At 41.7% G+C, this 26,262-nt stretch overlaps 1 protein-coding gene across 5 annotated transcripts in view; it reads left to right on the top strand.

Moving 5' to 3' along the window:
• The window catches only part of arid1b (AT-rich interactive domain 1B), a 216,746-nt gene that overhangs the window by 45,289 nt on the left and 145,195 nt on the right, over window positions 1-26,262 (top strand). For all 5 annotated transcript variants that reach the window (XM_078796185.1, XM_058089853.2, XM_058089846.2 and 2 more), the window contains one exon: window positions 24,712-24,909. In XM_078796185.1, the coding sequence (XP_078652311.1) occupies window positions 24,712-24,909 (198 nt within the window). The remainder of the gene's footprint in view (window positions 1-24,711; window positions 24,910-26,262) is intronic.

Genomic DNA, 26,262 nt, shown 5'->3' with positions numbered 1-26,262 from the left:
CGGAGGTGAACATGAACGTTAAGCCAGCAGACGGTTTTGGATTGGTGGGGGTGTGAATTTGTAGAATTTTTGTGTAGGTCACTTCAGTTATTGTTGCAGAAATTATGATCTAACCTTTACTGAATGGACGGCTATCCGAGTATTAATATTTGCCCTTTTAATGTTAAATAGATCTTTTATTGTACTTGGAAATGGTGGGAAATGCATATGTTAGCTTGTCTATCCAAATGCTTGTTGCTAGGAAGAGTTATTGTTGAAATAATTATATGCATAAGCTCCAGAGGAGGCTTTTGCTGTATTATGGATCTATATTTTATATTTACAGCTTTGTTTACCTGCGTGGAAGTGTACTTTCCCTTTTGTTTTGAGAGAATGACGGTTCGCACTCGTCTAACGTGTTTTTTAATTAAGTTTCTCTGGAAATTCCCAGTGTGTGTTGTGGTTCGCATTGGACATCGCAGACTGCCACAGCTCGTAGTCATCGCTCATATTTTTAGTATCTGGGCATATTCCAGAAAGCAGAGTCTGCATATTCACGTTTGTTATTGTTCTTTCCTTTTGCTTTCTTTACTGTTGTGTTCAAGTGACTCTGTTTTTGTCTTTTTCCAAGCTCGTCGTGGCTGACCTTGGCCGGTGACTGCAGTGTCTACTCATTAAGTAGTAAAGATGAATGATTCCATTATGGCGGGAGGGGGGGGAAATGAGTGGGGACGATTAGTGGTAATTAACAGTGGAGAGGGTGAGGCACGCTGGAGGGCACCGTGACTCCAAGTCTGGAGGGGGCAGAGGGGGCACAGAGGGTGTGTGTGTGTGTGTGGAACAGATTTAGGGATATAGAAAAGTGTATTTTTATGTGTACCTGCTTTTAATAATAATAGCTTTAAAAATGGGTTACAATGATGTCAAGGTAGTTAGGAGCCTCAAGTGTCTTCTTTATGTTCCTCTCTGCTTGTAACGATGTAGTAAGGTAACACTTGATGTTTGCACAAAGCATATGATGTAATCACTGGCTTGTATTTAAGTCTTATAAGGAAGTAGACAAAACCTTGGCCTGCATGCATCGTTCTGACTGGGTTTGAACAAAAAAAAACACTTACTGTATTTCTATCCTCGACTCAAAATACTACGGCCATTATCCAAGCTTGTTGGCAGCTGGTGTCGTAAAACAGATTAATGGGAAGTGACTGCTTGTTGACGTTGTTGTCGGTTTTCAGTGTTCCTGCAAACAATGTGGGTGGTACATTTTAAGCCTGGAAATACAAGGTTTGATGGACTCTTCTGACAGGCAATGGAGATACCTGGTAAGATATTATTGTTGCGCTTAAAATAGTAGCCTTGTATGTACTGTTAAAAACTGTGAAGTATTTCATAAAAACAAACCATTAAAGATGGTGATATTGTTTATATGACAGATTTACCATAAGAAATGTAAATCTCATATTGCAGCCCACACTGTTTATGTATATTCTTATGTTTTGACACTTTAAAGCAGACTCAGGACATCTATATAAATATCATGGTTATGAGCTGTTCATGCTTGTAAGATAAAACGACAACCTCTCAATGTCATAAAGCGTTGCATTGTTATTTTACATAAAAATCAAGTTAAATGTCCCCTATTATGTGAAATGACTTTTTAATGATTCTGTAACAGTAATGTGTCCTTAGAGTCTGTTTACAACCGCTCTACCTGAGAGAAGGCTATCATCTTTTTCACTTGTTTGATCCACATTTGAGAGGAGGTTCTCAAACGGTCACATTTGAAGTGACACCATGCACCAAAAAAAAAAAAATGGTCTTCTTGCAAGATACTGGTTCTGACACTCCACCTTTCATCATCTATAGGCCCATTATTTCACTGAGGATAGCTTTGTAAGAAGAAGGCTTCGCTACACATCTTAAAATAAAGCATGGTGCTCTACCAACTAGCATGGCGTTGTTCGTTTTAACTTATTTGTTACCAAAGACTGTCTATTGTGTTTCCATGAGAGGCAAAAAGAGGTGATGATGCAGTAGAAGAGAACATGTTTAGTTCAGTTTTAAGATGTAAAGATGGCCACAAGGTGCCATTTTATAAGAGATCAGCATGCATATTTCCCATGTTTACATGCTCCACAGCAATTAGGAAGTAAAATAGCGTGGGGGAGTGCAGCGTTCATGTGCGTGCAAATGCAAAAACACACACACAGTTGATTTCCAAATATGATAACTGTAAATAGTTCATGGTGTTGCATTTGCAATGAGCCACTTTTCACAGATGGCTCTTGTGCCACACTTTGGACACCCATGCGTGTTGAGACAGAAGAGTCTGTCTATCTCTGTCGGGTTGCATTGCGGAGGTTTTAGAGCTTTGGCATTGCACTGCGTGGCAGATACGTCACCTTTGTTGACCGCTGGTCACCAAAGTACGCCTTGATGTTGGACACACGCCCTGGAGGTCAGGTGACCATAGAGCAGTGGGAGTCTCATGCTGTGGCCTTAACGGTGCACTGTAGTTGGGCACCTGCTCCCAGCAGACCCGGTGCTGCCATTATTAATGTTGAAATGGAAGTGAAGTTGGACCACCTACATGTTTTGATCTGAAAAATATTAAGTAACTTTGATCAAATGTAGAATGACGACATCTTCTACTTGGATATTAACACAGTTAGATGAAAAAAACATAAATCACATGCTTATGCTGACAGTACACCAAGGTAGGTTGGATTGCAGGGTTTAAGGAGTGTGTAAACCACTCTATTTGTGGTTCCACTAATGCCTTGCACATTACCACGTCATTATTACAGTTATCATTATTAATAGTAGTAACGGCATGATTCACATTCCGATTGGCTTCTTGCTGTCTTGTTGTCAGTTTTTCAATAAAGGAGAACATTTGTCACGTTTCGTGACACCCCTACTTTTGACCCTTAATGTGATGTCACACTCTCTCCTGGGAGTTTGTTAGGCAAAGGTCTGGGAATAAAATAACCGCAGATGCTAAACATCAACTCTGATGACCATATTTTTTTTTACTTTAGTTCTTAATTGGATATTTTTTTGTGCTGATGTGCAGTATTTTAGCCGCTCAGCATCAAGGAGAAATTCAAGGTTGTTGAGAGAGAGAGAGAGAGAGACGATACTCCTGTGCTTGTCTTTTCTTGTTCTCTCTTCTCTTTCTTGAGCTTGATGTATTCACTCCCCCTACCCTTTTTCGTGTTTTCCATCAGATCTTGGGTGAAATTGTCAGCCATGTAATCCTTCGGGTACCACTAGCGGGGAACCCTTAAACGTGAGCCACATACTCGTTTGTAATGATGGTGACAGCAACGGTAGGCAGCACCTGGTCTTGTGGCCAACAAGAAAATCCATACAAAAGCAATAAAGCGATGTTCAATAGACTAAGAGACGAATCTGTGTTGTCACTTTAACATTGGTTAGAATTGGAAGTTTGCGAAAGAGAGCATTTGTAAAAGCAGATGTTTTTGAGGTATTTTTTAAAGTGCTTGCAAAGTGCTGCTTTCAGGGGCTCTGAAATCACCATTGCCGGTAAATAGAGGGTTGAGGAAGATGCAATGTATTGGAAGTAAATTCTGCATCGGAGAGCCTCTTTTCCATATCACTAGTCAAACACAAGTGTGTGTGTGTGTGTGTGTGTGTGTGTAGCGGAGTGACACATAGACAGTGTCTGTACAAGCCACACATTCTATTTATTTGGCATTTCCTCAGCTCACGTACAGGTTAGTCTATATGGTCGCGGTGGTGATGTTGGTGGGGGTGGGGGCGGGGGCGGGTTCAGGGGCATTACACCGCGGGAGCAGCAGCATACATCAAAGACCATTACCCATAATGGCCTCTTATTCCACGCAGCGCGTATCCATTCCCTTTCCCTCTTCTGACATTTATTTTATGACTGCTTACATATCAAATATTTAAATAAACAGAATCTGGAGCTTGGGCTGAGGTTTGCCCAGCGGTGATGGGGGAACGTGAGGGAGGAATGGGATAGATGATGACATTCATTTCGGAAATGAGCAAGGAAAAAAAAAAAAAAAAAAGAAGTAGGTTGGGGCGGCGAGGAAGGAGGATGAAAAAAATGCTTCGCTTGGCTCCAATCGAAGCAGGCGGAGGAGGGCAGCATGTTTTTTCGCTTACGTCTGGCAGCGGCGGTGACAGACGGTTGTGTATGCACATTTGTGCATGATTGCGAGTGTTGATGCGTGTTTGCACACTGTCGCAGGGCTCATCCGTCAGCGTTTCCCAGGGACTCGCGAAGACGTGGGAGAAGGCCCCGGTGGCTCATAAAAAGCAGCCCGCCGCACTGAAGCAATATCAATTGCACGGCGACTGCAAAGGAGATCAGAAAGTAACACAAGCAAACATCAAGACACCGAATGGAACATGGTCGTCGGTGAAGGTGGAAAAAAGAAAAAAGGGCAGAGGGGGGTGTGTGCTAGGTTAGGAAGAGGTTTTATTTTGTCTCAGGAGATAGTAGAAAGTTGAAAAGAATAAACGGGTTGTGGGAAGAGGTGTGTGTGTGTGTGTGTGTGTGTGTGTATGGAGACCGGCTGGGGTGCAAGCAGCCAGTCTTGCACCGGCTGGCGTCAGTGGGAGGCCCATTACTGTCAGAATAATCTTAAAATAATTAATTGCAAAGTCGACGCTTTTTAAAGAGTATTGTAATTGAATCCTAAATTAGGCTTGGGAAAGGGGACGTGTCCTGCTTCGCTGCAAGTCTGCTCCCATTCTCTGAACATACACACACACACACACACACACTTTTGCACATCAGTGGGTCATGTGCAAAGGCAAGCGAAAACATGCGAAGGAAATGCTAATGAAATGCATATTTGGGAGGGGGGGAAAGGGGTCATCTATAATTTAGCTGTGCTCTTTGAATGTGAATGATGTGTGTGCAAGCGCTGTGATTTATTTTTGTTGTGCAGACGGATAATTCTGTCAGAGTAGGCTTTTATTCTTGTAAACAAATGTGGGGGAAAAGAGCATAATAAAAGTGGAGTAATAAAGTAAACAGAATAGTATGAATGCGATTAGCTGCTGGCATGAATAATTTGTGCAAAGGACTGAGGAGTGTGATGAAAGAAAGATGACAGATATGAGACCCGGGATGTCGCATGACAAAATGTTAGCCTCTAAATACTCCACTCATTTCTTGCTCTGTGGTTTTAATTTCTGTTTTTTGTATTTTTTTTTATGATTGCTTATGACTTCACACACTAGTATACACAATAGAGTGTTGCCTGTTCCTGACAAATTTACGCTACATGTTATGAAAGCACACAATTTGGCCCCATAAGTCGGATTGAAATTTGAAGAATTACCATTATGTTAATTTATTGATCAATATAAACCTTAATATCCAGTGTATTTTTATTAAAACGTCAGCATAGCAATGCAGCTAATTTCTGACTATCTCGCGGTGTCTCCTATATTTCAGAGCTACGACTAATCGTCTAAATACTGTTCTGTTCGCAAGTCAGTCGCTCATTCTTTAGCAGAAGAAGGTTGTCCAAGATCCACACTGGCTCTCAGATACCAGGTAGTGTTCCAGGTTTACGTTGAGGCGGTTGGACAGGAAGCGGACCAGGATCTTCCTGGCGGTGGAGAATAGAGATGCCGTGGTGGTTGTTGCAGACGTTCCTGTTCCTCTTGCGTTTGCAGAGGTGAAGGATTAAGGCATCGTTGACTTCCTGTGGTTGTGTCTTTTGGGGTCCACATGATTTTGAACTGGGGCGGCACAGCGGTGGAGTGGTTACCGCGCAGACCTCACAGCTAGGAGACTAGGGTTCAATTCCACCCTCGGCCATCTCTTGCATGTTCTCCCCGTGCATGCGTGGGTTTTCTCCGGGTACTCCGGTTTCCTCCCACATTCCAAAAACATGCTAGGTTAATTGGCGACTCCAAATTGTCCATAGGTATGAATGTGAGTGTGAATGGTTGTTTGTCTATATGTGCCCTGTGATTGGCTGGCGATCAGTCCAGGGTGTACCCCCTCGTGAGGAAAAAGCGTTAGAAAATGAATGAATGAATGATTTTGAACAGGCTCTAGGTCAGTTTTAGACCACCTGAAGTATATACAGGTATTTCAACTGGGATGGAGTCAACACCAGGTGCTTTGTTGCTGGACATGAGCTTAATGGCATTGACAACCTCATCTTTGGTTGGGTTGGAGCCTCTGCAAGTGTGTTGTCAACTGGGACTTGCAGCTATGGCGTCGTCATTGATGGGGGGGACGGTTGGTTGATAATAATGTACTTGCACTCACCTTCTTCATTCTGTTCAAAACCGAAATATTCCACAGTCATTTGTTTCATGTTTATGAAACTTTTAGGACATCTGTTTTACTTGCCCGCTAGCATGTCTTTAAAAGCATTTTGTACACGATCCATACATGGTGACATAAATGTAGCCTAAATGCATCCCATGAGTGCAGAAAGCTGTCAAACCCGGATGATACCGGCTTCTGCACTGACACTGAGGTACTGCTTAGCATTAGCAGCTCAATGTGCTTCCACTTACACATGCTGCTGCCCACATGGCCCCTGTTGGTTGACCTCTGCAAAAACTATAAACTATTGAACTTGCTGGATCAAAGCCCTAGGAAAAGGCTCTGCCCTCCATAAACGTTAGCTCTGCTCCATAATCCTGGCAGGAGCCTGGAAAGAAAGATGACACTGGGTGCAGGGTCAGGGAGACAGTTTATCAACACAGTAAGCAATCTACACATGGAAATAGCTGAAAGGTCACTTAGATCATGTTTAGTTTAGGCTGTTAGTTTAAGCCAAATGTGGCCCGCAGGACACTAGTTTGAGGCCCCCGCCTTGATATGAAAGTTTAATGTTAGTGCGGCCCGCACAAGTTTGATATGGATGCTGTATGGTATCATGTACCCAGAAAAAATTATTACGTTTGATTAATGTTCATGTTAAAGGTTAAATAACTGTTAATAGTTATCCTCCCTATCCGTGTGGAAGTGGTAAGTTTTTGGCTATTTAAGTTTAAAGGAAATAACTTGAAGGCTACCGTTTAGGTCGCTAGCTCTCTAGTTTGCGAGTTAGCATGTGTCTCAAGACCCTGCAGTTGCGCAATATGTTGTAAATAAAAAGAGTATAAATGTGACTATAGTCGTGTTTTGTCATGTCTACAGGGCTCTAATAATGCTTTGTTCATTTTAATCTGAAAAAAATAATTTGTCTACCCACCAACTATATGTGGTTTCTTAAGTTTTTATTATTTGCCGTTTTATTATTATATTTAGTTATTTATTACTGATTGATTGATTTTCTTTAATCTTGATTTGTTTATTTTTCATCTTATTTTGTGTAGAAAAATAAAAGTAAGATATTTGAGAACAGTGGAATGTTTTATCAGAGCTTCTCTTGTAGAAAATCGGAACCAAAGCAAAGTTTATTCATTTTTCTGTTTTTTAAATGTATTTTTTTTTGTTTTTTTTGGAAAACCTGATGCGGCCCAGTCTCACCCAGACCCTAGCTCCAGTGGCCCCCAAGCTATTCAACGTCAATGCTTTCAATAATACCAATACAGTATATAGCACCTACTCATTTAATTTCAGTGATTTGACACATCTACATTTTAAACAGGCATTGATTCTAGTGATAGTGATTTTTACTGCAACACTGGAGGAACCAGTCTAACCACTCATCCAACATGTTGGCCCTTGCTGCTGTTTACTAGGCTGTGCGGGGCAGTTTCAGCGTCATTGACATGTCTTTAAAAATCCCTTTCCAAATCAAAGTACCAAGGAATTATTTAGCTGTGCTGCAGGAATATGGCTGCATGCGTATGACAAATCAAACATCCTCACGCTGCGTTTCAAATGTTTGAAAGCCATTCAACTCCTATTTGGCCGGCTTCTGACAGCTCTAAACTTGGCTCCCAAGCTCACATTCTCCCCTGGCTGACTGAGATGAATAACAGCAGACAGGACAATATTGTGGTCGAGCTGAGCATGGCTGACTCTTCTGCCTCTGTGATCCCTCTATCAATAAGGAACACAGGCCTGTCAGATGGCCTGCCAAGCGTCTGGCTGTGCTCTACACAACATCTGGAAACAGATGGTGCACACTGATCACAGACGCACACACAATACTTTAAATGATGCAGGGCCTCATTCATAGGCGTTTTGTACTCACGCTGATTGGTAGACTTGGTGAGGTGTAAGTCGGTTGATTTAACTTATAGTTTGATTCCCCTAAGGTCATAATACACTTCTATTCAGCACTTCTATACACATCTATTCAGCAAATATCTGTTTCACTTCAATCCTCCATGTATGACGTCACTGTAGCCATGCAAATAATGGAAAATAGTGCACTACTTCCCTCCAACTAGCAGACATTCACTTCCAATTAGTTTGCCGTCCATTGTCGACATGTGACATTCTTGCTAATCAGACCAAATGTACAGAACTACACATACAGAATACACGCCTACATACTCCACTTCACAATGTGAGCTGGAAGGTGCTTGTCGCTGTTGTCTTTCCATAGAATCTAGCATTTTTTTTTGTCAGCAGCACCAGCGAGAGCTAGATTTGACAACAAATCAACAATACGATAAAGATATTTTTATGCCCTGCTGACTGAATAACAACAAAGTAACAGAGCTTTTCCTGGAGAAGGATATGGCATATGCACTTAAAGTACAACAGGAAAAAATGCATTATTTTCATATTTTTCCTATTATCCTATTAATCCTCTACATTCCCAACTACAGCTTTGAAAAGACATTCGACCTTGTTGTCCGGTCTAACCTGCATGTCCGGTTGGAGCAAAAGCCTGTTCCTGGTGAACCATTGCGGTCTTTGTCGCCGATTCTGTTCATAATCTTCATGGACAGAATTTCTTGGCACGGCCAAGGTGTTAAGGAAGACCAGTTTGGAGGTCCTAGGATCTCTGCTATTTGCAGACGATGTGGTCCTGATGACTTCATCAAGCTGTGACCTGAATGTGAAGCTTCTCCGAATCTGAGGCCATTGTATGAGGCCATGATACTGAAGTCGGAAAAAGCTAGCTTGCACCGTCGAGGTTGGGAGTGACGTCTCCCAACCTCACTCCCTCTCTGGTAAGGCCTTCCGGACATGCCCAGCTGGAAGTAGGCTCCGGGGAAGACCTCACAGCTGAGCTGGGAACGCCTTGGTGTCCTCCTGGTGGAACTGGAAAATGTGGTTGGAGACCGGGAACTCTGAGCTTCCTTACTGAGATTGCTGCCCCCATGACCCGGACACAGATAAGTGGAGGAAAATGGATGGATGGATGGAGTCAGTGAACTACCAGCTTTGAACCTCACTGCACATCACCGATGGCGCCTGAAGGCCAACAATGATCAAACTGCAGTTTAGAATATTCATAGAGATTATTCATACCATTGAAAAAAAAAAAAGGTGAAACTACATATCTGTTAAATGTGTAATTGAAGTGTGTCACTGGGGCAGCAATCATCACAACAGAGCAAAAAACTGCTAAAGTGAGTACAACATACTCAAAACCCTTGCCTTGATTTTGCCTATAATGCCTATAATGCTTTTCAAAGCACTTCTCCTTCACTTGTAGTGTGTAATATGGAGCAGACATGTTGCCACTCTTGGGAAATATGTATTGTATATCACATAAATATGTCTACCTTTAATAAAAAAAAACAGGACATACAGTAAAAGGTCAATGATTGTTCAGTTCCACTTATTTCAAAAGTGTATTGTAGTTGCTCAGGTTTTGCACATGTAGTGGAAAACCTGGAAAATGTTTCAGTCATGGAAAACACATGGAATGTGAGAATAAAGTATAAACTATGCGTCCCCCTGCCCCACCTTGTGAAGTTTTGCTCATTCATGTCTGTTGTCACCTTATCTTGTGGGCAACATTAAGGCACAGCATTTCTCTGCTTCTCACCGGCGCAGCGCCCCATGGGGTGCTACCAGCCAATCACACTTGCATTTGAGCTCAGAGCAGTGCTTCCAATTGACTTTGTTGCCAGATTTAGCGACTTTTATTGCCTAGAGGCAGAACCAGCAACTGTAAGTATCGCTCGTATTGACTCGTATGATGCTACAACTTGAAAATGTCCTTGAAAAGAGTTGAAACCCCGAGTTGCATCTTTAAAACCAATGTGTGGTTAATGTGTGGTTTTTCAATTTTGCCTCGGGTAACTGCACATTTTTGCAATTCTTCCATGTAATTCTGGTTAATTTGTTGCAATATACACAAATGGATATTGTAAACTATAAAAGAGGAGTACATGACATGAAAGGTAACTATGAGCAAATCAAGTCCGGCTTGAATTGTTCGATCTGATTCAGTTTTCCAGGACACATGTTTTTCATATGCGCTAACATTACCAGTTCTCTATAAACATAGCTGCCCTGCAGGGGCTTGGTAATAAAGAGGGGGGTGAATGGTGACGTTAAGTGTGATTCAAATCTATGCGGGTGTGCTCAGACCATGCATCAGGGTCCCCACAGGCCTGCAGCCTCTTACTGATCGACTCCGCTCCCCCCGCCTCTCTTTGATTGATTCCCAGTCAGGGTCGAGGAGATGGAAGGTCTGGCTCAGCCTCACAGGGCCTGCGGCCTCCCAGAGGGTGACCTGGAGGGGCTGCGGTGGCTTGAAGTTTATTTCCAGGAAGTTGCTATCGAGGCCGAGGAGCTCTTTTCAGGGTGGGGAGATCTTCATAGCGGGGTGGGAGAGTGGACGCTCCCATTCATTACAGGAGAAAATGAAGGCCATGTCTGCTGCAGCTGCTCCAGTGACCTCTATGTGTAGGTGTGGGTGAGGAAACAAGGTTGGGTGGTGCTGGTGTGTGCATCAGAATGTATGTTTTTAGGTTCGGTGATATTGCCTCCATTTACTTCAAAAAGAAGTGGAGCACCAAACAATCTGGGTTGCATGCTGATATAATGGCTTGGAATCTTCTCTGTCCCAATTCACAATGTCCCGAGAAAATGTCCATTTTCTTCCGACTATTTGACAGACTGCAGCGCGTCTAGCGCCACACTTTTGGTACCTCACCACTGCATACGTCAGAGCTCACAGATCAGATGAGTAGGGTTTAGGGGTCTGAATGTGTTATTTTGTTACACCCTTAACAGTGTAAACCAGGGGTCTCAAACATGCGGCCCGCGGGCCAAATGTGGCCCGCAGGATACTAATTTGAGGCCCCCGCCTTGATATGAAAGTTTAATGTTTAATGCCCGTGCAAGTTTGATATGGATGCTGTATGGTATCATGTACCCAGAAAAAATTATTACGTTTGATTAATGTTCATGTTAAAGGTTAAATAACTGTTAATAGTTATCCTCCTTATCCGTGTGGAAGTAGTAAGTTTTTGGCAATTTAAGTTTAAAGGAAATAACTTGAAGGCTACCGTTTATGTCGCTAGCTCTCTAGTTTGCGAGTTAGCATGTGTCTCAAGACCCTGCAGTTGCGCAATATGTTGTAAATAAAAAGAGTATAAATGTGACTATAGTCGTGTTTTGTCATGTCTACAGGGCTCTAATAATGCTTTGTTCATTTTAATCTGAAAAAAATAATTTGTCTACCCACCAACTATATGTGGTTTCTTAAGTTTTTATTATTTGCCGTTTTATTATTATTATTATATTTATTTATTACTGATTGTTTGATTTTCTTCATTCTTGATTTGTTTATTTATTTTTCATCTTATAATACAACAAAACCCAAAATGCATTTTTAAAATGAAACTTTTTATTGTTAAGGGAGGAATGGCTTGCATGGTAGAGTTCCAAGACTGCTGAACAAAAAGAACACTAAGGCTCGTCTCAATTTTACCAGAAAACATCTTAATGAACCCCAAGGCCTTTGGGAAAATACTTTGTGGTTTATTGAGACAAAAGTTGACCTTTTTGGAATGTGTGTCCCATTACATCTGACGTAAAAGCAATGCTGCATTTCAGAAAAAGAACATCATAGCAACAGTCAAATATGGTGGTGGTAGTGTGATGTTCTAGGTTTTTTTTTTTGCTGTTCAGGACCGAGAAGAATTGCTGTGATAAATGGAACCATGAATTTTGCTGTCTACCAAAAAACCCTGAAAGAGAATATTCGGTAACTGTTCATTACCTCAGGTTAGGATGAAACACACCAGCAAGTCCACCTCTGAATGGCTGATGAAAAACAAAAGATGATTTTTTTAAAGTGGCTTAGTCAAAGTCCGTACCTCTTTTGTGTCTAGTTGTGTTGTCATTGACTAATATTTACATTTGTTTGGTGATGTCAAACATTTAAGTGTTCCTTTCCAAATCAGGAAAGGAAGAAACACATTTTCACACCACTGTATGTATCAAAAGTATATACAGAAAGTTTGATTTCCTCATAAACTTTGTACATTTCTCGCCGGGTTATCAGACGTGAGGGCCTCGCGTGTCATGCCAGGTTCGATAATGAAATCAATTTGGTTGAAATTGTTTCAGGTGACTTTTAATGAGTATCTAATATCCGCCTGAGGTACGAAGGTCAGGATATCTATTTCTTTGTGTGCGTGTGTGTTTGTGTTTGTGTGTTTTTGCTAAAGTGATAGATCACCCGCAGGAGAAATATGGATGGTTCCACCCTTGAGGACTGGGCAGTGCTCCAAAACAAACTGCCTGAATGTAAATCCCTGTTTTTAGTGGGGAGCCTCTTTAACTACACCATGTGTGTGACCTAGTTTGACAAATGTGTTGTTTATCGGAGCAGTGCATTTGGGATTTATTGATTATTTGATGAAAGGCATTTTCATTGAAATCCTTTACCTGTATTTTAGGTGTGCTAAAGAAAATCAAAGGCTTAATAGCATAGATGGGGGCGACCTATTGTGTTGTGGCCTTAGATAACACATTCATAATTCACCATGCTCCCTCTCCCCCCGATGGCCGGCCTCAGGAGCTCGTTAAGCTTTGCCTTACAGGCAAGACTAATGGATGGCAGAGAGAGCCCCCTCAGGACCCTTTAGCATCATTTGTGTTGGTCTGCTCACTTAGTATTCACTTATGTATTTTCATCCTACTCTGAGCACAATATCATGAATAACCATAGCTAATTCATAAACACACTTGGCAATACAGGAATTGGCTCAAAATGATTCAACATGTAGGACCCCCCCACCCCCTCCCCCATTAGCAAAGACGGTGATTCCCTGGAATAAGAGGGAAACCTAACCTGCATGTTTAATAGCAGTAATTCAGCCTTGACTGCAGGACACTCGGGGAAGCAAAAGGGCAGCCCATTTACTCAAACAGCATGCGTACTGTCTTTGGGCCAGATGGGCCTTACTCACAAATAGGTTTTGGAATTTACCCATATTTCCTTGTTTGGGATTTGTTCTTACAAGACTTTGGCAACACCTAACATAATGTGCTTTTGATTGGGAATATTGTTGACCAAAAACATTGCTGGAATTCTTGAATTGTGTTTTAAATTACAACAATGATTCTACATATAGTGGCACCATGTTATGTTGGGTGGTTAGTTGTTATTAAAAAAAAAATATACAGTGAAGAAAATAAGTATTTGAACACCCTGCTATTTTGCTATTTCTCCCACTTAGAAATCATGGAGGGGTCTGAAATTTTCATCGTAGGTGCATGTCCACTGTGAGAGAGATAAACTAAAAAGAAAAATCCAGAAATCACAATGCATGATTTTTTAACAATTTATTTGTGTGATACAGCTGCAAATAAGTATTTGAACACCTGTGTATCATCTAGAATTCTGACCCTGAAAGACCTGTTAGTCTGCCCATTAGAAGTCCACCTGCACTCCATGTATCATCCTGAATCAGATGCACCTGTTTGAGGTCGTTAGCTGCATAAAGACACCTGTCCACCCCATACAATCAGTAAGACTTTAACTTGTAACATGGCGAAGACCAAAGAGCTGTCCAAAGACACCAGAGACAAAATTGTACACCTCCACAAGGCTGGAAAGGGCTACGGAGCAATTACCAAGCAGCTTGGTGAAAAAAGGTCCACTGTTGGAGCTATCATTAGAAAATGGAAGAAGCTAAACATGACGGTCAATCTCAATCGGAGTGGAGCCCCATGCAAGATATCACCTCGTGGGGTCTCAATGATTCTAAGAAAGGTGAGGAATCAGCCCAGAACTACACGACAGGACTTGGTCAATGACCTGAAAAGAGCTGGGACCACCGTTTCCAAGGTTACTGTAGGTAATACACTAAGACGTCATGATGTGAAATCATGCATGGCACGAAAGGTTCCCCTGCTTAAACCAGCACATGTCAAGGCCCGTCTTAAGTTTGCATATGACCATTTGGATGATACAGAGGAGTCATGGGAGAAAGTTTTATGGTCAGATGAGACCAAAATAGAACTTTTTGGTCATAATTCCAATAAGCGTGTTTGGAGGAAGAAGAATGAAGAGTACAATCCGAAGAACACCATCCCTACTGTGAAGCATGGGGGTGGTAGCATCATGCTTTGGGGGTGTTTTTCTGCACATGGGACAGGACGAGTGCACTGCATTAAAGAGAGGATGACTGGGGCCGTGTATTGTGAGATTTTGGGGAACAACCTCCTTCCCTCTGTCAGAGCATTGAAGATGGGTCGTGGCTGGGTCTTCCAACACGACAACGACCCGAAGCACACAGCCAGGAAAACCAAGGAGTGGCTCCGTAAGAAGCATATCAAGGTTCTAGCATGGCCCAGCCAGTCTCCAGACCTGAACCCAATCGAAAATCTTTGGAGGGAGCTCAAACTCCGTGTTTCTCAGCGACAGCCCAGAAACCTGACTGATCTAGAGAAGATCTGTGTGGAGGAGTGGGCCAAGATCCCTCCTGCAGTGTGTGCAAACCTGGTGAAAAACTACAGGAAACGTTTGACCTCTGTAATAGCAAACAAAGGCTACTGTACCAAATATTAACATTCATTTTCTCAGGTGTTCAAATACTTATTAGCAGCTGTATCACACAAATAAATTGTTAAAAAATCATGCATTGTGATTTCTGGATTTTTCTTTTTAGTTTATCTCTCTCACAGTGGACATGCACCTACGATGAAAATTTCAGACCCCTCCATGATTTCTAAGTGGGAGAAATAGCAAAATAGCAGGGTGTTCAAATACTTATTTTCTTCACTGTATATATACATATATTTTACATATATAATAATATATTTTTCTTTTAATGTCAATATTTCTGTTAAGCATGATATCAAAGCGTGGATGTTCATCTTATTACGTTTGTAGCTTGCCGCTTGCACCGTTGTTGACACCCTGGAGCAGCTGTTAGCAGCTGTTAGCATCCCTTTGTTATGTCAAATGATGGGATATCCCTCGCGGAAATATGGATTTGAGAGGCTGCATAGCGGGACTAAACGGCGAAAAAGACGGTATAAAGGTCTTCAAAGACGGTATCAACCATGTTTACCATCTGTTGTCCTGGGGAACATGAGATGGAAGCGCTAACGGGGTAATGTACGAAAACCAAGGCAAAATTTTAGCAAAACTTTTAAACTAAAAACAAATCATACAAAAACTGGGGCGTGGAAAAACCCCAGTTAGACTGTGTAGACATTTATTTGTTCAGTCTGTTCTTTTAAACCACTATTGGTAACATATGCCGGCTGTTGGTAGTGGTCTTAGTATATACTTTGGTTGAAAAAGCATGCAATATATAGCCAGCTGCAAACAATCACTTTTAATTAATGGATGATTTATGGCAAAAGACCGTAAGAATGTAATTTGCATTTTAAATATTCCTAATCCTTTCAGGAGGCAAGTAACTTCTAGCACAATCTAGAGCAATTTCCAAGTGTGAGGTGGGCCTTCCCTCGCTTGGAGGTGCCTGAAGACTTCAGGGAAGGCACAGCAGCTCGAAAAAATTAAAGAGCACCTATAATGCTTTTTTCACTTTTCTGACCTATAAATGTTGTTACAATGTTGCATTCTCGTGTTAAACAATGCCACAGTCCCAGATAATGAGGTTGGGATGGCGCAAAACGCTCTGTGTGAAAAGGTGTGGTAAAACCGTTCCTTTGTGACATCACAGAGGAGCAGACTTCCTTATACGGTTCATAGTTAGGAAGCACTTGGCCATAGGGTGGATTAACAGACCGTTTTGGCAGGAAGCACAATTCAAAGGAAATACAGCTGGAATAGGTGCAGATTCTGGAAGATCTAGAATGTTTTCTGTGCTGGTTATTGTGTGTAGCTGCTCTATAGGAGACCACAACTCAATACAAAGAGTCAAAAAATGAGCATAAAGAAAAACATCTCCAACTTACAGAGATTTAAAAAAAAAAGTGCTTTGTGTCATATTTGGTGACATATTTGGTGGTAAATGTACATTACTGCCACCTACAGGACAAGAGTGTAAATTTTTTTCGAGTCACATGAACATGTTGATGAACACGTATGGTTCTGCGTTGCCAGAATGCGTACTACAGAGTACCATTCCAGTTATCTTTGTTATGTTATGGTCACAAAGGACATGGCAGTCGGGCGTGCTGTAACCAACCACCTCACCCCCAGCATCTGTCATTTAAATTGGACCTGGAGGCACCGTTGTAGAAAAGTCACATTATATTTATATAAAAAAAAACCAACAACCTTACAAACACATTGGTGTCTGGGACCCATCGTTTTTTCCTCTTCTTCCCCCCTCTGTTTCATTTGGTTTCATAAGAGCCAGCCTCCATGGGGTTCTGGGGGCCGAGGAGCACATTCCAGTCGTTCCACCACGGCCACTAAACGAAATGGGTCCCAGTGTTGTAGCAGGCGGAAAACATGGATGATGGGAAATGTATCAGGTCACTCGGTGGTTCGCATCAGTAAAAGGAACCGTGCAGTCTTGTTATTAGTGAAAGTACCGCCAGGCAGTCTTCAGGCTTCTGATAGAAGATACTGCAGATCTGTGGTAAAGATGATTTCAAAACACATCCTAATAGGAAAAACAATATGGAGCATTTGACAAGCTTTGAAAAGCACAATCCATTCAGCCTTATAAACCTGCGTCTTTGAAATAGATTTGACTGGCAAATTTGAGGTCTTTGCTCTCCCACACGTTTCCTCTGCACCGTTTGTTTTTTATTTGTTTTCATTTTCTAATGGGGTGTCACAAGCATGTCAGACAGATCTTGTTTTGTCATTGAGTTTTTTTTTTTCTTCCTTTTCCTCCTTCCTATTTTTGTCCCTGCCACTTCTCCAGCTCTCATTCAGCAAAGGAAAAGGGCTATGGTGACCCTTCGACCCCAATCTCACTTGAGACAGATGAAGCAGCTTCTCCACCCTCCCTGTTTCTCCTCCGCTCTCCTCCTCCCTTCCGCTAATGACGTTTTTGTGATGGCCGTGACGAACCGTGCGATCTGCAACTTTTCCTCAGCCTCGTGGGAGGAGGTCGGGAGGGTTTGGGTGTATTGTGCACACGTGTGCGTCTGTGGTGTAAATATTGGTGTCAAACGCAGAGGGCACACCTCTCACCATCAACCAGAGCGACACAGCACAGAGAGCAATTATGTGCATTGCGCCAAACACAAAAGCACACTGGTTGTCTGCATTACGGCAGCCTGTTATCTGACTTCTCTCTCTCTCTCTCCGCCTGTCTTTCATTTTCACCATCCCATTGCCAAACATGCGCTGTTTATCTGGAAGTCTCCACCTGCTATCTCCTCCTCTTTCTTCGGATTATTTTATCCTCGGCTGCAAAGACATCTGCAGATGTCTATGCCATGCAGGCATGAGCTTAGCAGGGACGGTTTAGCTCCAGCCAGCTGCCTGTGGACTGGAGCTCCTCTTCTCGCTGTCATTTCTTACATGACTTTTTCCTAACAAGGTGATGAGATTGTGATGCAAAGCATAATTGACTGAAGCTGTCCGTCTTGGAATGGCAAAGCTATTTCACTGCAAGATTGACGCACGCCATATATTTTTTTTTGTGGTAACCCAGAGTAGACTCTTCTTAGCAGAGGCCGGGCAGGGAAGAGTTAACACACTGCTGCTCTCCTCTCCACTTGATGACATCAGTATTGTCTCTGCATCCATGAAATTAATTTTTCTAATCTTAGTCAGCAGGAGCGGGGGAATTTGCACACATTAATATGGAACTCGATCTGTAGTCGCCCACTGCTGCAGTCTCTCTTTCTCCCTCCCCCATCTTTTTTCCTCCTTCCCTTGTTTCTATTTTTCTCAGTTTTCTAAAACAGTAGGCCCAAACGCAAAGGGTTTCAAGCCTCAAATGCGTAGCTTTGTTCTGCAGGCGGAGGCATTGTTGGGCCCCGCTGTGTAATAGGAATTGGTGAGTGCTTTGCTGCATGGTATAAATAAATAACATAAAAGACAAGAATGATTGTCCCAGCAGACCGACGGGCTCTGACTGCAGCATGTTGATTCTCCAGAAAGAGACACACAGTGCACTGAGTATAAAGAAGATCCATAGACAATAATTATGCTTATTTGTTTCTAATCACAAATTCACACAGCTAAAAGGTTTCATTACATAGGAATAAAAGTGGGCAGTAGTCGCCGGAAGAAAACAAATGAGAGGCGTTCGGAGCCTCTGCTTTGATGCTTTTGTTAAGATGGCATTCAAAATGTGATAGAGCTATACTCATTGTAATGCTCATCCTGGAATGTTATTTAAGGAACTTCTCCATGAGGAAAAACATGCGTGTTCCACGCAGCGTTTAACTGATACTAAAAAGAAACATAATAGCTCATTTGAGGATTAAACCATTTCTGAGGTAGCTGTGGCTCAATAAAGCAGCTTGTAGACCATAAAGAACATTATGAAGGTTACATGAAGACCAACGTTCCCTCTAAGCTGCACTGACCTTGTGTTCTCGACGAACAGCAAATCCTTGCAGCGCAGCAAAATCAAATCCAACCTGAACTGTAAATAAAATAAACATAATATTTTTTTCTGTGCCAGTACATACCACTGTTTTGCAGGTTAGCATATAGCTACGGGTGATTTTTTTTTAAAATGAATACTTTGTTGAGACACAATGTATATGCATGTGTTCCGATCAAGGTTTTATACTGCAGATACTGATCCCGATAATCTACGAGTGAAATTATACGAAACAATACGATGCCAGTATTGATCACATACATGCCATAGCTTATTTAAAGCCAATCAAAGCCAATATGCTTGTTTTACCAGAAATGAACAAAATGCTGTTATCCACAACTATTTGCAATTTCACTATGCATTTATTTTCTAGTCTCACATTATTAACTGAAAACCTTAATTAAAATCAGGTTTGCCCATCTCTGCCGGGCCCCTCAAGCCGCATCCGCTACCTTTTGAACTGCAGATACAGCCAGCTCCCTCTTCTGTGCCGGGGAGAGGAGACAAAATACTGGCACTCGACCGTCACACAACAAAAGTTCCTCCTGCACTAAAAGTCCAATCCTTACACAGATGGTACTTTTACTCACGTTTGCAAATACAGAGGGTTGGAACCCCGGGCTTTACAGCCGCTGTCTGACGGATGATCACATCACGAGCCTCAAACTCACCACACCAAGCCAAGTGCTCGTTCCCGATTCCCGTACCAATCTAAAGCTTTTCAACACGCCCCTCCAGTGAGAAATTTTATAAGGAATGTTTTGCAGGGTTCAAAACTTCTATCAGGGCTGCACAGTAGTCGAGTTGTTAGCGCACAGGTCACACAGCTAGGAGACCTGAGTTCGATTCCACACTCGGCCATCTCTGTGTGGAGTTTGCATGTTCTCCCCGTGCATGCGTGGGTTTTCTTCGGGTACTCCGGTTTCCTCCCACATTCCAAAAACAGGCTAATTAATTGGCAACTCCAAATTGTCCATAGGTATGAATGTGAGTGTGAATGGTTGTTTGTCTATATGTGCCCTGTGATTGGCTGGTGAACAGTCCAGGGTGTACCCCGCCTCTTACTTTCTACAAACAGTGTTTATTTTTCAAATGCATCCAGTAGCATCCCAGTAAAAGAAGCACAGTGTGTTCATCACACAACATTAGTTTGAGAAGAGTTGCTGCCAATATTGAAATCGGCAGCTGGACATTATTGGTATATTGGATAGAAAGCCAATATGCAGCATCTCTAGTCTACTGAAAGCCAGGAATACATATCTAAATGATCTTACATAGAATGAGGTTAAAAGTGAGGTTGCCATTGTTGTGTTACATTAGATGAATGCATTAATGAGCGGATGCAGACATTGGGTGTGCGATGTGAGGCTTTGTGAGGTTCTGAAATATCCACAGGAGCATGCCTGTTTGTGCATGTGCCTCTGTCTTTATAATAATAAATTACATTTCAATCAGAGCCGTAGTCCAATGTTGTTTTTATGTCTCATTTCATCCCAGCGTGTGTCTCCTAATCCACATTTCTGAGCCTTTTGTGTGGAGCATTCTGTCTTTGCTAATACAGCTCGCCATATAAAAGCGAGCTGTACCGGAATCTGTTTTCTGTCATAAAAAGTTTGTTGAATGAACTCAGAAAAGCCATTTAGCTGGTTTCACTGTGTTCTGTGTAACGGCTTTGTTTTGCAAAGGAAATTAAAAAAAAAGGCTGCTGAAAGTTAAAATGCCATGCATAAGAGTGAGAGAGAGCTTCATCAATTGAATTTTAAATTTAACAGTTATATTCGTATTTTTCCCACCTCTCACCTTCCATTGATTGCATCACGCCCGGATGAACCAAATGGGGAAAACACAATTGTTTTTTTTATTTTTTTTTTTATCTGCTGTCCCCCCTGGCGCAAACATGATTTTGTTCATGTCATATTCAGATTTCCCCCCCTAAGTACACTCATTTCTCCAAGGAGAGGAAAAAGGAATGTTTCAATTTGTCAAGAAATGTTGTTTCTTGTGCTTTGAGGGAATCGCTGGCCATATCTCAAGGAAGCCTTCAGTGGGCTGAAATCTCATTTAGTGAAACTTGTCATGAGGGCAGATATGAGGCTCTGTTTGGGGAGGAGGAGAGTTAACTGCCTGTGTTGATAATGTCACATGTGGTAGATGGACGGATGTGTCTGCTGGCACTATGTAATTTTACTGCAGCCACTTTATTTGACAAATCCTCACCGGTGTGTGTGTGTGTGTGTGTGTGTGTGTGTGTGTGTGTGTATTTGCGTTTAATCGAGCATCCACTTCTCCATTCCCAAAACTCAGAAGTTATTTTCTGATTCCATTGCATTTTTAAGTGTTGCGGTGTTACATTTTTGCAAGCTGTGTGTGTATGTGTGTGTGTACACTATATACACTTGGCAGCTGTGTGAGGGGATTTACTTGAGTTGGCTCAGTAGTTCTTACAAGTGGGGGAGCTCTTGAGATGTAGCTGGTAAACTGGATGGTGCGTTGGGGTTGGTGAGTGCCACTATGGCTTATGGGCTTGTGTATTTTGGGTACATGCCCTTTTCAGGATGAGCAAACATGAATGAAAAATGTACTAATTTAATAAAGTTGCAGTAGCCATACATTTGTTCATATAGTCTGAATTTGCACACTGCCCAGAGTAAATAGTGCTATCCGTTTACACAATGCCACTAGCACAAAGTGAATAATCCCAGTATGATATTGATATCAGCAAAAAAGACGCATCGGTGGCTGCACGGTGGACGGGATGTGAATGTGAATGGTTATGTTTTTCTCATACCTACAGTTGACTATTTCAGTAATATCACTTGATCAAGCCTTTTGTACTATTCTACTATACAACTATTTATGATTCACTGCACTATTGGATCGATATTGGTGTCAGACAATATTGGTATTAAAAGTTGTATTGTCTGTACAGCTACACTAGTTGCCTATAATGAGAAGGGGGGTGGTCGATGGTTTAGGTGTAAATACACGACTGCCCACTGCCTGTGCTGCTCCATGAGTATCCCTTGGATTTTTTATTTTTTTATTTTCTGATGCAATTAAAGGTGGGTGATTTACAGGCACCTACAGTACTTAAAGGGGAGAATGATGCTGAAGAAGAGCAAAATAATTTATGTGTTTGGATGCGGAAGAGAGACAGAAATTAATCTCTCAGAAGCCATAATGATGTTAAAAGACATGGGATGCAGGTTGAACAACTCGGGAGAAAAACAGAACAATGAACATGACAAAACACATTAAGGAAGTGTAGAATTATACTGCATCAATTTGTAAACAAACTGACAAAGTCAATACTTTTAAAGAAGCAAAATGGTGAACAGGATGTGCAAAATAAATGTGCAAATGTGATTGTGACGGGGCTTCACATTACATGCAGGCCTTATGCCAGGGCAGCTGATAACATAGGACATGACATGTTGTTGCTTCGATGGATCAACAGATGGCCAACAGTTCTGCAGTCTAAGGGGGTGGATATGATTGTCAACATCGCATTCCGATGTTTGGCAGAAATAACACCACCACACCTGTCATCGTCATAAAGTTCACCAACAAAAAAATAGATCAGATTTCACTGCTGAGGCAGAGAAGCAAGCTGAAAGGATCAAACTTGTACATTAATGAGCATTTGACAAAAGTCAAAACGCTAATATTGCGTGTGTGTACTTTTACGGCTGTCCAAATGTCTCTGTGTCAGGCTATGTATGAGAAATACTGCATAAAGTAGTCTAGCACAGGGGTCTCAAACTCAATTTACCTGGGAGCCACTGGAGCTAGGGTCTGGGCAAGGCTGGGACGCATCAGGTTTTCCCAAAAAAAAAAAACACATTAATTAAAAACAGAAAAATATACAAACTTTTTCAGTGCTTTCTACAATAAAAGCTCTGATAAAACATTCCACTGTTCTCAAATATCAGAATTTTTATTTTTCTGCACAAAATAAGATGAAAGATAAATAAACAAATCAAGAATAAAGAAAATCAATCAATCAGTAATAAATAAATATAATAATAATAATAATAAAACGACAAATAATAAAAACTTAAGAAACCACATATAGTTGGTGGGTAGACAAATTATTTTTTTCAGATTAAAATGAACAAAGCATTATTAGAGCCCTGTAGACATGACAAAACACGACTATAGTCACATTTATACTCTTTTTATTTACATCATATTGCGCAACTGCAGGGTCTTGAGGCACATGCTAACTCGCAAACTAGAGAGCTAGCGACCTAAACGGTAGCCTTCAAGTTATTTCCTTTAAACTTAAATAGCCAAAAACTTACCACTTCCACACGGATAAGGAGGATAACTATTAACAGTTATTTAACCTTTAACATGAACATTAATCAAACGTAATAATTTTTTCTGGGTACATGATACCATACAGCATCCATATCAAACTTGTGTGGGCCGCACTAACATTAAACTTTCATATCAAGGCGGGGGCCTCAAACTAGTGTCCTGCGGGCCACATTTGGCCCGCGAGCCGCATGTTTGAGACCCCTGGTCTAGCAAGAAGAATCTGTCCACTTTTTACTCTGTTAGAAATTCTGCCGATGTTGACCTTTCCAAGATAAGCCTTTCTCGCATGAGGCCGCAAACACCTCAATGCTGCTTAACAACTTTTCAGACCCCCTGAGTTCTCTCCTTAGTTCCTCTCCGGCTTTCCCTCACTGTCTCTCTCTTTTTCTCTCTCGCTACACAAACACGCTTTCACACTCACTTTTCTTTTCACACTGTGAAATAGCCCAAACTACTCCAAACACATGCCTCGGTAGACAAAACCACTTTAAAAGCCAGACCGCTGCCCGTAACCTGCTGAATAAAGTGCCTCCATCCCCTGACATGTCTTCTTGATATGAACCTGGCAATATGAGGCAGCGGCAATTTCTCCTCCACACTCGACGAGGTGATATTGAGCTGGGGAGGAGGGAGTTGGCAGCGGCGTGGTGGTGGAGTGTGTATGCACTATGCTCAGTGGAGCTGAGAGAGAGAATGAGAGAGAAGTGAAAGTGTGTGGAGGGAACAGTAGGAACAAAATGTCATAAATCACACATGATCCTACACGACAGAGACAAAAGGGCGAAAGCCGGAGAGGAGAAAGGTAGCACGGTGGAAGTCGACATTATCTGCCTGGCCGACACACAAACACGTATCTACAGGTGACGGATTAGCCTCGACTGATCCTGAATTTTCAGTGTCTCTCAAAATCCCTGTTAAAATACATTGAGATACTCATTGTGAAATAAATTGACACCTATTTTTTTTCTTTTTTGGACATGAGTGCTACTTTGACTGCAGGGATTTGAATCCCATTGTCAATTGAATCCAGTTCCTTATTTTTGAATTCAAGCTCCAATTCAAGAATGAATATTTTGTGCTGCTTTGCTGTAAGCGACAACAAGTGAGGTGACAATGTTGTCAAGTGATTATTGGCCTTGTTGGTCTGCAGTTGTGGTGAAAAGGGCTATAAAGTTTTTATTGCTATTGTTTCTTCTTGTTTTAAAGCCATTTTACAACCTTTAAAACCTTTTCAGGCATTATAATAAAGACGTGTTATAATTGAATCATTTTATTTTGGCTTTCCTCCAGCTAAGATGGCCCCCTGTAGCAATGTAATAAATATCTTTGCTAAGTAATTCCTTTTGTAGTTCATTCATGACCTGCAGACATCCATTTAAGGCCTCCAATCAGCATGTAATTATAACATAAATCAATTGTTGCTGTGGTTTAGAGAGGGTGTGCACTTAATGGACTTGTGTCAAAGGCCGCTGCATTGGAGATGATTGTTGTATTTATGTCATACAATACAACATAATCACTATGTGTCATGCGTGATGATAATAATCAAATACAATTTCTCTTCCATAGGTGTCCTCCATGGATTTCATTGCCATGAAGCGTTCACAGCTGTATGGCATGGCCAACAATCCATACCCACAACATCCAGGGGGCGGGCCTTACCCTCCTAGCCAGCCATACACACCGCCTCCTTCGCAGCGTTATCCAATGAGCATGCAGGGAAGGAGTCAAATAGGCATGGGCGGCATGCAGTATCCTCAGCAGCAGGTATGGCCACAAACCAAAGATGTATTGTGTGTGTATATATATATATATATATATATATATATATACACATGTGTGTGTGTGTTTATGGACAAAACCGTTTTATCATTTTGCCGGTTTCATGTGTTGAAATTCCAGTGTTCCCCTACATAGTACATTATTGCAACATTATGGCTAAATAATAAGTCAATTTAGTATAATATGGAACCTTTGAATATCAGTGCAATGTTTTGATTTGTAAAAATATGTAGTTTTGCCCTCACAGCTAAGAGACCAGGGTTCAATTGCACCCTCGGCCATTTCTGTGTGAAGTTTACATGTTCTCCTTGTGCATGCGTGGGTTTTCTCCGGGTACTCCGGTTTCCTCCCACATTCCAAAAACATGCTAGGTTAATTGGCGACTCCAAATTGTCCATAGGTATGAATGTGAGTGTGAATGGTTGTTTGTCTATATGTGCCCTGTGATTGGCTGGCGACCAGTCCAGGGTGTACCCCGCCTCTTGCCCGAAGACAGCTGGGATAGGCTCCAGCACCCCCCGCGACCCTTGTGAGGAAAAGCGGTAGAAAATGAATGAATGAATGTAGTTTTGCTCCCTGCCATTGCTACAGGAGCATCCCATACGTAAACGTCTCTCGCGCTATTGTGACATTCACACATCCGTCCTCATTCGGACACTTTGTACAAGCCAGCTGAAACATTTTGAGTTGAAATGTCCAACGTCGTACAATGATGGCTGTGAAAAGACAGATTTACTCTACAGGTGCTAAAGCTGTCTAATAACTGTCCATTTGTGGTCGTTTTTATGAAACCAAGTTTTTATTGCTCCTGGAAAAAAAAAATCCCTGAAACGTTACATACACACTTGTCATCAGAAAAAGACGATATATTTTTCCCTGAAGGCTTTGCAGGTTCAATTTAAGACTAGGCCTAAATTACCGAGCAGGGTTTTTTTTACAGGCAGACATGTACTGATGTCACTCCTACTCATCACTCACTTCCCTTCAGACTCCCACTGGAGGAGGAGGGGAGTTGATGGGGTGAGCAGAGTCTGTGCATTTGTCCTTTATACAGTATTTGTTCAATTGAGTGCCCGATGTTGAATAACATGCTTCATACTGGTTGAGTTTCACACGTATTTCTGTAGTTCAGTACCTGCAGAACATAACGACATCCCATATAACCACCTTCACACCGTCTGCAACACAACAGATGTATCTTGGAGACAACGGTGCTTCTGTTTTGCTTTATTGAGTCATAAATAAATCTTGTATGGACAAGAAGGATGTGCATGGATGGACACTTAAAGGAACGTGTGTATGTCATTAGCATTAGATTGTGGACTATAGTAGGTTAGT

The sequence above is a fragment of the Doryrhamphus excisus genome, linkage group LG14, assembly GCF_037039965.1.
Source record: "Doryrhamphus excisus strain RoL-2023G ecotype Guam linkage group LG14, RoL_Dexc_Guam_v1.1, whole genome shotgun sequence".
In the NCBI taxonomy this organism is placed as follows: Eukaryota; Metazoa; Chordata; class Actinopteri; order Syngnathiformes; family Syngnathidae; genus Doryrhamphus; species Doryrhamphus excisus.
This window is presented reverse-complemented; position numbering and strand designations above follow the sequence as displayed.